The following is a 14,632-nucleotide window of genomic DNA, read 5'->3' on the forward strand; positions in this document are numbered from 1 at the left end:
GTGACAAGCAGCAGGGGTAAGGCAGAACTATTTAACTCATGTATGGCATCTGTCTCTACCCAAAAGGGTAAAACAGTCCAACCTATCAAGAACCGCACCCCAAAAATTGGATTAGGAACCCAAGATGAGATAGGGAAGAAATGGTAAGTGAGCACCTGTTTACCTTAGCCAAAGTCCAATTCGCAGGACTGGATGGGTTACACCCCAGGGATCTGAAGGAACTGGCAGACGAGATCTCCAAACAAGTGAACTATATCTATCAGAGATCCTGGAGTACCGGGGAACTACCATAGGATTGCTGATGTGGTTCCCATCTTCAGAAAGGGAGAAAACAGATAAAGAGCCCAAAGGCAACATGGGTTTGTCAAAAACAGATCATGCCACACTAGCCTTATTGCCTTCTTAGATAAAGTGACAAAACAAGTCACTGCAAGTCCTGATAAGGTAGACCATACCCTACTTCCAGATAAAGTAGAAGAATGTGGGTTAGATGGCATCACACCAGATGGCTTTGTAACTGGTTGACCAACCGCACTCCATGTGTAGTCCTTGATGGAACTGCCTCTTCATGGAGGGAAGTATGCGGTGGAGTAAGGGCGTTGGTACTTACCTGATACGCCTCTTCTCATAGTGGGGGGGGGGGGGGAGTATCCAGGATGGGTTGACTTTATCCTGGCAGACGAGATCTCCAAACAAGTGAACTATATCTATCCGAGATCCTGGAGTACCGGAGAACTCCTATAGGGTTGGTTATGTGGTTCCCCTCTTCAGAAAGGGGGAAAAACAGATCAAGGGCCCAAAGCCAACCTGGATTTGTCAAAGCAGATCATGACAGACTAGCCATATTGCCTTCTTAGATACAGTGACAACCCTAGTGGGCTATAGGAATGCCATTGATATAGTTAACTTGGACTTCAGCAAGTTCTGATAGGGTAGACCATAACCTACTACTACATAAAGTAGAAGAATGTGGGTTAGACATAGTCACCCCAGATGGCTTTGTAACTGGTTGACCAACCGCGCACACCTGTACTCCTCGATGGAACTGCCTCTTCATGGAGGGAAGAATGCAGTGGAGTACCCCAAGACTCTGTGTTGAGCCCAGTACTCTTCAACATCTTCATCAGTGATTTGAATGAGGGTGTTAGGTGTGTAAGCTAACACTTGGGTTAGCAATATATATGCCATGATAGTAGTACTGCTTCTTTAAGTACTGCTGTTATCTCAAGCTGTCATAAGAAGGAGCCAGAATGACTGTTAGCTCTCTGTTTGATAAATGCTGATGGGGGGGGGGGGAGAGACTCATCAGATTTGCAGATGACCCCAAGCTGGTAGGAATAGCCCACACACCAGAATACAGGCTAAAGATACAGAAGGATCCTGATACGCTTGAACATTGGGCACTGCCTAAGAAAATGAGATTCAATGAAGTAAGGTTCTACGAACATGAAGTGCCCAGGTACAGAATACCTTGCTCCACTGTAGTAACTGTGAAGGGGATCTTGGAGTCCTAGTGGACAACCCTTTAATATGAGCCGGCAGTGTGCAACAGCTGCCAGAAAACCCAACACAGTTTTTGGCTGCATAAACAGAGGAATAGAATCAAGCTCCCGTGAAGTGTTCATACCACTTTATAAGGCCTTGGTAAGGCCACAATTGGAATTCTGCATTCAGTTTGGTCACCATGATGTAGAAAGGATGTGGAGGCTCTAGGGAGAGTGCAGAGAAGAGCAACAGAGGGGATCAGGGGACTGGAGGCTAAAGCCTATGAAGAACGGTTGCAGGAATTGGGTAGGTCTAGTTTATTGAAAGGAAGGACTAGGGGAGACGTGATAGCAGTGTTCCAATATCTCAGGGGTTGCCACAGAGAAGAGGCAGCCTGATTATCCTCCAAGGCACCTGAGTGCAGAACTAGAAGCAATGGGTGGAAACTAATCAAGGAGAGAAGCAACTTAGAACTGAGGAGAAATTTCCTGACAGAACAATTAATCAGTGGAACAACCTGCCTCCAGACGTTGTGAATGCCCCAACAGTGGAAGTTTTTAAGCAGCTGTTGGATAGCTATTTGTCTGAAAAGGTATAGGATCTCCTGCCTAGGCAGGGGGTTGGGCTAGAAGACCTGCAAGGTCCCTTCCCCCTCTGCTATTGTATTGCATAGCATTGTATTGCATTGCATTTGCTCTTTGCCTAGTCACTTGGGAGGCCTTGGGGGAGGGGGGGTAATCTCTAACCTGATTGGAGGTTCTTTTGTCCCTCCCTGGGGGCTGCAGCCTTTTGCAGCCGGGCTGATTACTCCTCCACCCTCTGTGTTTTTCCAGGCTGCACGTGGGGCCTCTCCTCCCCCTTCTCCCCAAATGGCTCTGCGGGGCAAATACCATAGCCCCGCCCTCAGGAATTAGCCACAAAAACACACAGCTTTTGCTAAGAGGCAAGCCTCCTTCTCAGGGACTTCTCGCCCCTCCCCCCTCCTTCTCCTACTCAAAGGAGAATGCTCTTAAGGGGGAAGCAAGAATTAGGCACAAAAAACACGGCTCTTGCTGGACAGCCTCTTTCTGAGGGCCTTCTCGCCCCCAACTCTCTTTCTCCTACTTAAAGGAGAGTGTCCTTAAGGGGGAAGCCTTCTCCTGTTACTTGGCAGTCAGAAAGGGACAGAACGGGCTTTTAGGCAAGATTTCTGAAACACCGAAGCCGAAGGGAATCCTCCCCTGGGAGGGGAGGAGTTCTCAGGTTGGGGGGGGAGGGTTCTTCCTGCAGTCTTGTGGCAGCTGCCTCTGTGATTCATCTAGGAGGTAGGCTTGGGGGGGAATTGATCCACCGCCTGCCTCCAACCTCCTTAATAAGCCTCCTTTTGGCACTTTGTTGCGTCCCCTGCCCTTGGCTAATGCCTCTGCGATGGTTTCTCACCTTTTTAAGGGCTCCTCCAGAGCCTCCGGTTGTGGTTGTTGCTGGAGGGCTGAGAGGTGGGCTCCTGCCTGCCTCCTCTGAGCTGCTGGGGGCCGCCATCTTGGACCACGTGGTTTCAAGATGGCCCCCGGCTCCAAATTCAAAAGGATCCTCTTTGCTGGAGCACATGGAAATGGCTTTTGCCTTTGCAGGCTTGCCATGCCGCTGCAGCTCACCTCCCCCTGCCTCCCGCAGCTCTTTCTGAGCCTTTCTGGCTCTCACCTTGTCCACTGGTGATAGCTGCCAGCGCAGGCTTTCCAGGGCATTTTAACAACCCTCGTGGCTCAACCCCTGAGGGGAGCAGAGGAGCGCTTCTGCTCATGAGAAGCCTCTGCATCAAGGGCTGCCTCTAGGAAGCATATATGCCCTCTCTTCCTGCCTGCCCGGCAAGGGTCCTCCCTGAGTGACTCTGTCTCACTCAGTGGCCAGGGCAGCGTGCCGCCCCAGGGGGTTTGTGGCAGTCCAGTGCTTGCAGGAGGAGGCTGTGTGCGATGTAGGGAGGCAGGATTCGCCGGGTCCAAGTTTATTTTCCTTAGTCCTTTGTAAATTACTGGAGGTCCAGAGTAGTGCAACCTTTCCTTGAGGATGAGTCGAATAATGGGGAAGTCCTGCTGGCCAGGGGGCGTTGCCCAAAGAGCTTATCTGACTCATCCAATCATGAGAGGACAAGGTCAACCCACTCTGGATACTCCTCCCCCCTCACTATGGAGAATAGAGTAGTGCCCCTGAGCCTGTTGCTCTGGAGGCACTGGCTGGATTGCCCTGATCTCCAACAGGTGTTGGATGGCCTCTTGCCTCTTACATCCTCTGGGTCAGGTTCTTTGAAACTGGGCATATCCAGAAGAAAGTCGGGGGACTGGAAAGGAATTCGAGTGAAAGACCATGCCTGATGGTCTTCTGCATCCACTTGTCAGAGGAGGCGAGGTCCCAACGGTTGGCGAAGTACGCCAAACACCCCCCAATGGGAGGAGCGCTGGGCCTAGATTTAATTTTTGCAGAAGGAGCGCCCCCCCTCCACCCCCTCGAAAGGGCCGTTTCTGCTGCCTGCCTCTCTGCTGTCTGTCTGGGTATCTCTGCCTAGCAGAAAATCCTCCCTGGTACTGTCTGTTCCCAGAGTACCCTGCCTCTGACCCCATGAAGGAATCCTGACCCCGAAAGAAGGACCCAGAGTTTGACCCCGGGAATAGGAGCCTCTGGGGTACGGAGCCGTCCTGAAGCTGCCCTTCTTCGGGGCAGTGGGTAGGACCTTCCTCTTGTCCTTGTTCTCGATCAGGAAGGGCTCCAGCACCGAACCAAAGAGAAAGTCCCCTGTGAAGGGGGCCGATGCCAGGCGCCACTTGTGGCAAATGTCCGTCTGCCAATGCCGTAGCCACAGCAGCCTGTGTGATGTCACCGATGAAGCTATCGCCCTGGAGGCAAACCTGGCTGCAGCTAAGGTGGCATCCGATGAAAACTGGATGGCTGCCACCAGCTTGTTGATGTCCTGATGCGATCGGACATCTGCTATGGGGGTGCGTTGCTGTAGCTCCTGCAGCCACAGCAAGGATGATCTTTTAATGAAGGAGGCTGTGGTGGCTGCTTTCACTGCCCAAGCAGCCGCTTGATGACCCCTCTGCAAGGTGAGGTCCGCCTTCTTGTCCTCAGACTTCAAGACATCCTCTGGCTCCCCAGGCATATTGGTAAACGTATGAAGAGCCACGACTTGAGCATCAATGGAGGGGTGTGCCAGCACCTTAGCCAACTCCTGGTCCACATTAAAGAACACCCTGGGCGTGGATGAGGGTGAGGGACCAGTGGTAGGAGATGCCCATTGGCGCCTGACCAGGTCGAGGAAGGCCTTGGGCGTAGGCACCGTGTCAGTCTCGATGGCCTGCTTGTTGAAGATATTCTCCACTGAGAAGCCCTGGCGTTGAGGCGGCACCTCTGTTGCTCTGTTGCCTAGCTTGGCAGTTGTCTTGGCCTTGAAGAGCAGAGACTTGAACAGTGAGGGCTGGAACAACCCAGTGGATGTTGGTTTAGGGGGAGGCATGCCTTCGTCCTCAGACAGCTTGTCCTCCCTGATCTCGCCCTCCTCGCTCTCCAGGTCACTGTCCTCCTGGGATGAGGCTGAGGAGCTGGGAAGCTCTTCCACGTGGGCCTCCAGGTATTCAGGAACCCTGGGGGGGGGAAGGGGAGCCCCCTGTGGCTGTGGCTGTTGGAATGCCGCTGCCATGCATTGCTGGAAGGCCCGCATCATCAACTCCTGAAAATTGGGTGCCCCTGAGGGGGGTATCTGGCTGGAGCCAATGCCCCCAAGCCGGATTCCGCCCAAGTGTGGAAGTCCAGTGAGCAGGGCTGCCCCTACTGCAGAAGGGGGGGATTGCCACCCCTGAGCAGAGCCCCAAAGGCCTGACGTGTCTATGATGGCTGGGTTCTCCTCTATGGCTCCACTGGATAAGGGAGTGCTTGGAGTCTTCCCCTCTATGCTCTGGCCTGGAGTAGTCTTAGGGCTGCTAGCCTTCTTGCAGAGCCTCTCCAAGGTCTTGTGCCTTTGCCTCTCATACTTGGAAGGAGACTTGGAAGACTTCTGACCCCCCTCTTCCTCTGGATCTGCCCTGGGGGAGAGGTGCTTCCTTTTGGATTTAGCCTTTCCTCCCCCCCCCCCCCCCGGGCAGTCTCTGGGAAGGCCACTGACATGGATGGATGTTCCTCTGCCCCTCCGGTGGGGCTGCTGGCCATGCTTGCAGCTGCCTGGGTCCTTTGTTCCTGAGAGCTGCTGGGCGCCGCCATCTTGGATCACATGGATCCTCCTGGCTTCAAAATGGCGCCACGTAGCTGGAAATAAAGGGCACGATTTTTAAAAGTCCTCACCAAGCCTCATGGGCTCCAAAGAGTTGCCGTGCGCCCTTGCAGCCGGATTCCTTCCGACGCCCCTGTGGCCAGGGATTCCCTTTTTGGCTTTTCCGATGTCTTCTGGCCACGTGGAGGCAGCGCAGGTGCTCCGCGGCACTGGGGAAAGCCGCAGTTTGTCGCTTGACCCCTGAGGGGAGCAATAGAGCGCTCCTGCGTGTGTAGAGCCTCCGCGGCAGGGCTTGCCTCCAGGAGGCTTGTGCTCTCTTCTCCTGCTTGCCCGGCAAGGGTCCTCACTGAGTGACTCCGTTTTCACTCAGTGGCCAGGGCAGCGTGCCACCCCAGGGGGCTTGTGGCAATCCAGTCCTTGCAGGAGGAGGCTGTGCGCAGTACAGGGAAGCAAAATTCGCGGGTCCAAGTCTTTTTTCCCTTTTAATTCCTTGCGATTTGCTGGAGATCCAGAATGGTGAACCTTCCAGTGAATGGATTGAGTCGATAACTCGAGAATACCTGGTGGCCAGGGGCGTGTCCCAAAGAGCTTATCTGACTCAATCCAATCAATGAGAGGACAAGGTCAACCCAGTCTGGATACTCCTCCCCCCTCACTGTGGAGAAATGGGAATCTCACAACATTACTATTGCCATGCAAAATTTACATAAAGGACAGGATGTTCCAGGTCCAGATGCAACAGACCAACTCCAGTTCAGCAAAGAAGTGAGACAAACCTATATACTCATGTCTTATTAAATCAATCAATATTTTTAATATACATTTAGAGAAGCTGGACTAGAAGATAAACATGCGTCAGAGGAAGAAACATAGAAGCAAATTATCTAGTCTAGTAATTAGTCAAGGAAGATGGCGACAAAGAGAGGGAGGGAGGGAGGGGGAGGGAGAGAGAGAGAGAGAGAGAGAGAGAGAGAGAGAGAGAGAGAGAGAGAGAGAGAGAGAGAGACTTTTAAAATAGTTTTAAACAGCCAGACAAATTAACAAGTGCATCACAGAATGAGTCAATACAGAATTTTCATTTGATGCAGAAATGATCGGGTTTAAATTATCATATTTTGGACCTATTATATGAAGGCCCAGCTTTCTTGAAAAGTTGCTAGGAAAATTTGAAGAAAAGAATGATCAAGGTGGACAGACTTAATTTTGTTGTCAATGAACATCAATCTGAATAAACTCCATGTAAATACATGATCTATAAAATATTTTTAGATCTTTTTTAGATTTAAAAAAGCATTGCTTGCCAACTTTAAGACCTTCGGACTTCAATTCCCAGAATGCGCTGGCTGGAGAATTCTGGGACTTGAAGTCCAGAAGTCCTAAAGTTGCCAGTTTGGAGATCCCTGTTTTAAAGCATGGAAACTTTGGTGTTATAAACCTTTTCTTGCCAATATCATTATTCTCTGTCAGTGTTCTGAGTGAGCAAATGCATATATACTTGGGGTGTAATAGGGTCCCATGAGGGGGATTTAACCCTAGATCTCACCCTCATAACCTTTCCTGGACTTCAACAACCTTTGCCACCAGCTACTTTGCCCCAGAGGAATCTTCTCTGAAGCTAAATTACTGAGAAAGAGGTGAAGTCGCTGCTTCCTCCCCTTTTTATGTCCTGGTTTGTAACTTAGCTGAGCAGAGGAAGATGCGGATCCTAAAGTCAAATCTTTTCAGAATGAAACTGCCGACTCAGTACAATTCTTTATTATACACACCAAGAAAGTAACAAAAACATCTAAAGTTTTTTTCCTGTTCTTCCTTTCTGCTTCACCTAGGAAGACGCAGACCCTGCTCACCTGCAACCTCACCCGCCCCACAAGGCAGAACAAAAGGGCAACAGCTGAAACCATTTTCCACCAAACAATCAACATGCCAACCTGCATCCAGCTTCTTCTTGACCCTAAATACAGTAGCTATGTCTTTCCTGAGATTTCTGGCTTTGTGGCTTCTGCTCACCTGGCCCTAAGCCAGCCTGGAAGAGATGCTACCATTCCTCCCAGGAAAAGCAAAAAACAAGGACAGAATAGAGGCTCCCCCCTTTGGGTCCCTTCAAGTCTTAGCTCCTTCCTAGGGCTGAGAGAAGGACTGGCCCAAGGTCATTCAAATGGCTATCATGCCACAGGCGGGACTAGAACTCACGGTCTCCCTGTTTCTAGCCTGATGCATTCATTGCTATGCAGAATCAGCTCTCCTAACCCCCCCCCCAAAAAAAAAATTGGCTTTGGCATCTGGTTTTCCTATGCTTTAATTCCCTAGGCTACTTACTACTAGATAAACAGCTAAAGCTGTAAACCTGGCAGATCACGATTAGTTTTTAGATATGCAGAGGAATGGGTGCCCTCCCTAAGGTGACCAGATTTTCAGATTGGTAAAGAGGGACACCATTGACCGGGGTGGGGGTGGGGGGCTTGATTAAAAATTTTATATTTTGTCAAAAGGTCACACAAGGCGATTATATGACCCCAGGACACTGAAAGCATCATAAATATGAATCTGTTGCCAAACATCAAATTTTTGATCACGTGACCATGAGGATGCTTCAATGGTCGCTAAGTGTGAAAAATGGTCGCTAAGTGTGAAAAATGGTCATCAGTCACTTTTTTCAATGCCGTTGTAACTTTGGTCACTAAATGAACTGTTTGAAAGCTAAAGCTAGCTTGCATTATGCTAGCTTACATTTTCAAGAGAGAGAAGCTAAACTTCTTATTAGAATTGAAATAGAAATGAGTAGAGTAGAGTACAATAGTTTATTACCCAAGTGTGATTGGACACACAAGGAATTTGTCTTCGGTGTACATAAATAAAATAAAATACAATACATTCATCAAGAATCATAAGCTACAACACAGTGATAGTCTCTCTCTCTCTCTCTCTCTCTCTCACACACACACACACACACAAACACACAAATACACACACACTCCTCCTCTGGATTCAATGGGGTTTAGGAAATCCCCCCACCTCACAGACTCCCTCTTTCTCTCTTCCCTCCTCTGGATTCAATGGGGTTTAGGAAATCCCCCATCCTCACACACTCCCTCTTTCTTTCTCTCTCCCCTCCTCTGGATTCAATGGGATTTTTAGAAAATCCCCACTCCTGTGCACACACTCCCTCTTTCTTTCTTTCTCTCTTCCCTCCTCTGGATTCAATGGGGTTTAGGAAATCCCCCCACCTCACACACTCCCTCTTTCTTTCTCTCTTCCCTCCTCTGGATTCAATGGGGTTTAGGAAATCTCCCACCCTCATACACTCCCTCTTTCTTTCTCTCTTCCCTCCTCTGGATTCAATGGGGTTTAGGAAATCTCCCACCCTCATATACTCCCTCTTTCTTTCTCTCTTCCCTCCTCTGGATTCAATGGGATTTTTAGAAAATCCCCACTCCTGTGCTCACACTCCCTCTTTCTTTCTCTCTTCCCTCCTCTGGATTCAATGGGGTTTAGGAAATCTCCCACCCTCATACACTCCCTCTTTCTTTCTCTCTTCCCTCCTCTGGATTCAATGGGGTTTAGGAAATCTCCCCCTCCTCCCCCCTCGACTCGGATCACACCTCAGCTGAGCAGGCGGGGATCTTTTGCTTTTGGAGGCTTCACAGCGGCGGCGGTGCCTCCCCCTCCTCCCCCCTCGGCTCGGATCACACCTCAGCTGAGTAGGCAGGGATCCTTTGCTTTTGGAGGCTTCACAGCGGCAGCGGTGACTCCCCCTCCTCCCCCCTCGGCTCGGATCACACCTCAGCTGAGCAGGCAGGGATCCTGGGCTTTGGCGGCTTCATTTAATATTTTAAAAATATTAAATTAAAAAAATAAAAGAAAAAAACCCGGCTATGGAGGGCATCCCAAACAGAGCTCCCCCCCCCCCAACTGCGTTGCGCACATGTGCGGGGATTCAAGGAATCCGGCTGATGTGGCAGGGGCTGCGCTGGTGGGGACGGGCGGAGGGGATGGGACTTGCAGTCCTACGATCTTGGCGAGTGGGGAGTCCCATCCCACCCCGCCCGTCCCCGCCAGCGCAGCCGGGCTGCAATCGGTGGTTGTCCCTGCTACAATCCGCGCCGCCCACCTCATCCGCAGAATCTAATTTAAGAGATCTTAATCATGACAGCGTTGGGATCTGCGGGTGAAATTACTTTAATTAATGGGGTAAAGTCCTTTCTCCCCCCCCCCCCCAGCTCTGATGCGGGCGTAAGGAAAGTCCTCTCTTTCCCCCTCATCAGAGCTCGGGCGAGCGAAAGAAAGAATTTTACCCCACTGATTAAAGTAATTTCACCCGCAGATCCCAACAACGCTGTCAAGATTAAGATCTCTTGAATTAGATTCTGGCTGATGCGGCGGGCGGTGCGGATTGCAGCAGGGACACCTGCCGATCGCAGCCCAATTGCACCAGGGGCTGCGCTGGCAGGGATGGGCGGAGGGGATGGGACTTGGAGTCGTACGATCTTGGCGAGTGGGGATTCCTGCGATGGGGTTTGGAGTCCGATGCCCCTGGAGATTGGGGGTTTCGCTGGTTGGAAGAAAGTCCTTCTTCGCGTCAAGCGCTTTTCCCTCCCAACCACACCTGGGGGACACAGGGAAGGCGCCCGCTCGCCAGTCCGCCCACCCACCCTTGGGCTCCGGGGGCAGCACCTCCCCAGCACCTTTTTCGCGCCCTGCGGAGTTTCTCGCACACAGGATGGGCGCGACCTGGGAGACACAGGGAAAACTCCGCAGGGTGTGAAGGAAGCAGCACGGCAGCAGCGGAGCTGGGAAGGTGCTGCCCCCTGAGCCCAAGGGTGAGCGGGCTGGTGCGGGCTGGCGAGCGGGCGCCTTTCTTGCACACAGGGAAGGGGAGGAGGGCGGCGGCAACTGTTTCACTAACCCCGCGCAGGTTACTAATTCCCGGTTTACTCACCAGTGAAGCAGCAAAACAAAGCAAACGGCCACGAAGGCGAAATGAAGTGGAGACTCCTGCGACTCATACGGCGTGCTAAGCGGACTCCAGCCAATCAGTGAGCTGGTTGGGATGGAAAACTTTAAGCACGCCCGCGTTTTCCATCCCAGCCAGCTCACTGATTGGCTGGAGTCCAGGCCAATCAGTGAGCGGCAGGCTGGGCTGGCTTAGATTTTTAGTGTAGAATAGAATAGATGGGGGAACGGAACGAGCGAGCTAGCGGCAGCTGATGATGGGCGGGGGAGCCAGCGAGCGCCAAAATAAAGCGGGGTTTTTTGAGAAGCGGGCAGGACGCGGGAAAAATGATGAAAAATTGTGCCTTTCCCGCCAAATGCGGGATGTCTGGTCACCCTAGCCTTCCCTGACCAGGGATGCCTACCTTGCTGTCTTCTTGATATAATCTGATTCACTGTTTCTTTCACTGGTTTTTTTTTATTAGCTATTTTCTCTAAGTACTAAAAGTTTATATTCTAAAGATTTAATGTTCCATTCTGCCATTCAATCTTGGCTTAATTCTTTGATCGGATCTGACCTAGTTCTACAATTCTTATTTACCACAGTAAAATGTGAAGGCTTTCCTCGCCCATGTACGCTTCATCTCTTTTACAGGCAGCCCTCGATTTATCACCACAATGGGGCTGGAACTTTCTGTTGCTAAGCAGATTCATTAAGTGAATCACCATGGTTGTTAAGCAAATCCAGCTTGCCCCATTGACCTTGCTTGTCAGAAGCTGACTGAGAAGACCTCAAATGGTAAATGGAAGCCATCTAGAGCAGGGGTCTCCAACCTTGACAACTTTAAGCCTGGAGAACTTCAACTCCCAGAATTCCCCAACCAGCTTAGCTTAGCTGGCTGGGGAATTCTGGGAGTTGACGTTCTCCAGGCTTATTAAAGTTGCTAAGGTTGGAGACCCCTGCTCTAGAGTTACCCTGTGGTAAGATGGGCAGCCGATAAATTTAACAATATAATCATAGGACCTCAGGACACTGCAATCGTGTAAATACATGTTAGTTGGAAAATGATCAGATGGCCACAGAAACAGAACTGTCATAAAGTGCGAGCTCATGTCTTTTTTCCCCCCCAGCATCCTCAGACTTTGAGCAGTTGCTAAATGAATAGTCCTGTCAGTCTACTGTATTGGAAGATTTGGATTTTATATAAACTCTTTTCACCTTTTTTATTCAAATTGCAGCAGTGTTTTTTTTTTAAAAACCTTTCAGCAATGTTGTGGCAGTGGTAACATGCACATACCGTGTAAAAGTATTGTTCTGCTACTCCCAAGTCAGTCAATTTCATGAAATGTCTCCCATTCTCAATTAATTGGCTTTCTGTGGGAAATCTTCTACCTTTAAAATGAGCAGGAACAGCAAAGTGTTTCAATGAAATTTTACTATAATAGTTGGCCATTTGCTTGAAAATATTGTACCTAGCCAACTATAGACATTTTCAGCAGATGAGAAAATGTGCCGGGGGCATAGTCACAAAACAGCTGCCAAGAGGATGATTACCTATTAACAAAAGAATTAATATATCTAATCTACTCACAAATATTATTTGGGCATTTCATGAATGTATATATTCAAATCCCAGTAGGTTCAATGATCCATCCCACCACCCTTGATTCAGCTGATCATTCCTTTTTGAACAAGGAAAAGGAATTAACAGCACCAGCTGGGCAAATATATTGACCTGCACCCTGCTAGCTCAAAAGATTGCATTGGAGAACGATGTGGCCCTACTACCAGATCTGAGTTTAGATATCAGATCATGCAACTCACTGGAATATTAGCTAGAAGAAATGAATTGTTTGTGAAAATGCCAGGCTCCGTAATAATTAGGAGAAAGAGGTGGGCATTAGATGTGGCTAGAGAAAGATTTGCCCACGTCATTTAAATGTTGGAAAAACTTTACATCTACAACTTGCTCTCATACACCTCAGTTCAAGAGCCGAGGTGGCGCAGTGGTTAGGGTACAGTACTGCAGGCCACTTCAGCTGACTGTTATCTACAGTTCAGCAGTTCTAATCTCACCGGCTCAAGGTTGACTCAGCCTTCCATCCTTCCAAGGTGGGTGAAATGAGGACCCAGACTGTGTGGGCGATATGCTGACTCTGTAAACCGCTTAGAGAGAGGGCTGAAAGCCCTATGAAGCGATATATAAGTCTAACTGCTATGGCTATTCATGGTGAGTTTGACTACTGAAATTGTTCATCTTTACAGTATAGGATGCCATTTTGAGCAGAATCTCTGTGTTGCCACACAATACATGATTACAATGCGAAGTCTATCACTGGGAATCTTGAATCTCTGCTTCACTGCCCAGCTTCTCCTTTGGATCCAGTTTGCTGGCAGGAACCTGTGCATGACTCATTAAAAGCATTCACACTTAATTTACAATGGTTGTAAAACTGGAAGGACAGGACAAATTGTATACCCCAGATTGGAGATAACTGACGATGTTGCACATCCAGTTATACAAATCACAGAGGAAATACATTTTCTCCTAAATGCAAGTTCTACTAACATAGAATGGACTTGCATTCTGCAGACATAATGTGTTTCACTATAATACATACTTTTTATTAAAGAACAAATTGGGTTATTTTTAAAAGGAAAGGAAAGTATTGTAAGAGACATGATGACAGGAATCATTTCAGTCAAGCCACAATTTTCCCCCTAAAACCTGGCACATTTTTCCAATAATTTGTTCATAAGCAATAGGGCGTTGATATTTACCTGATACGCCTCTTCTCATAGTGGGGGGAGGAGTATCCAGAATGGGTTGACCTTGTCCTCTCATGATTGGATGAGTCAGATAAGCTCTTTGGGCAACGCCCCCTGGCTACCAGGTATTCCCCATATTTGACAAAGAGCTCTATCCGGCTCGTTGCACCGTTCACTCCAGACTCTTAATTCAGTTCTTCGCTTTTATCGTCTTCAACATCAATATTTATATAACTTTATAGAACAATGAATATAACACTTAGTCGTGCAAACATAGTCAGGGAGGGACTGAATACGCCTCCCCCCACTATGAGAAGAGCCGTATCAGGTAAGTACCAACGCCCTTTCTCCATAGTGAGGGGGAAGGAGTATCCAGAATGGGACGTACCAAAGCCTGCACGTCCCTAGAGAGGGAGACCCCTGAGGCCCCATGTCCCCCCTCATGCCAGTTGAGGCGTGGGCCCCACCCTGTGAACCGCCTGCAACACCCTGCAGCCAAAGAGGCTTCTGCCGAGGCAAAAGAGTCCAGTTTATAGTTCCTAACAAAGGGAGAGGGGGAAGCCCATGTGGCTGCCCTGCAAATTTCGGCCAGGGATGTCTGCGTGGCCCAGGCCGTGGATGTGGTTGCGCTCCACGTGGAGTGAGCTGTGATATGATTTGGTATCTGTAAGCCCTGCTATTGTTATGCAGTGGCAATGCAGGTTCGCAACCACCTGCCTATTGTGGTGGGAGTCACCTCGTTACCCAGGACCTGGTTGGAAGGAGTCAAACAAAGCTTCGGATTTCCTGTTTGGCCTGGTTCTCCTGAGGTAAATTCTCAGAGCCCTCCTTACGCCCAAAGTGTGCCACTTCTTCTCCAACGGGTGAGAATGGTCTGGACAGGAGTTGGGCAAATCAGTTCCTGGGCTCGATGGAAGCAGGGGCCCACCTTGGGGATGAAGGACGGAGCCAGTCGTAACCCCACCCTGTCTTGGTGGAAGACGCAGAGATCCTCCCTGGTGGACAGAGCTTGGAGTTCGGATATCCGCCTAGCGGAGGTGATGGCCGCCAGGAAAGCCACTGTAAGAGTCAGAAATTTAAGGGAAACTATTCGTAAAGGCTCAAATGGAGCGCCTGTTGGAGTGTCCCCTACCCTGTGTAAGTCCCAGGAAGGGTACCTGAATACTGTGTGCGGTTTGGGGTTGGAAGCCCCCTTGAGGAATTGCCTGACC

At 49.7% G+C, this 14,632-nt stretch overlaps 2 protein-coding genes across 2 annotated transcripts in view; both read right to left on the reverse strand.

Annotated features, from left to right (window-relative positions):
- Nucleotides 1-14,632, reverse strand: part of SPPL3 (signal peptide peptidase like 3) — a 159,482-nt gene that overhangs the window by 85,156 nt on the left and 59,694 nt on the right. The gene's annotated exons all lie outside the window — the stretch shown is intronic.
- Nucleotides 3,742-5,176, reverse strand: LOC148048904 (uncharacterized). Its single transcript, XM_087705826.1, has 2 exons — nucleotides 4,146-5,176; nucleotides 3,742-3,799 (listed from the first exon to the last, which is right to left on the reverse strand). Exons 1-2 carry the CDS (start codon nucleotides 5,174-5,176, stop codon nucleotides 3,742-3,744), a joined length of 1,089 nt encoding a protein of 362 aa, XP_087561952.1.

This window comes from Thamnophis sirtalis, unplaced genomic scaffold (genome assembly GCF_051295495.1).
Source record: "Thamnophis sirtalis isolate CommonGarterSnake01/CBP01778 unplaced genomic scaffold, rThaSir2_p1.2 scaffold_2, whole genome shotgun sequence".
Taxonomy (NCBI): Eukaryota; Metazoa; Chordata; class Lepidosauria; order Squamata; family Natricidae; genus Thamnophis; species Thamnophis sirtalis.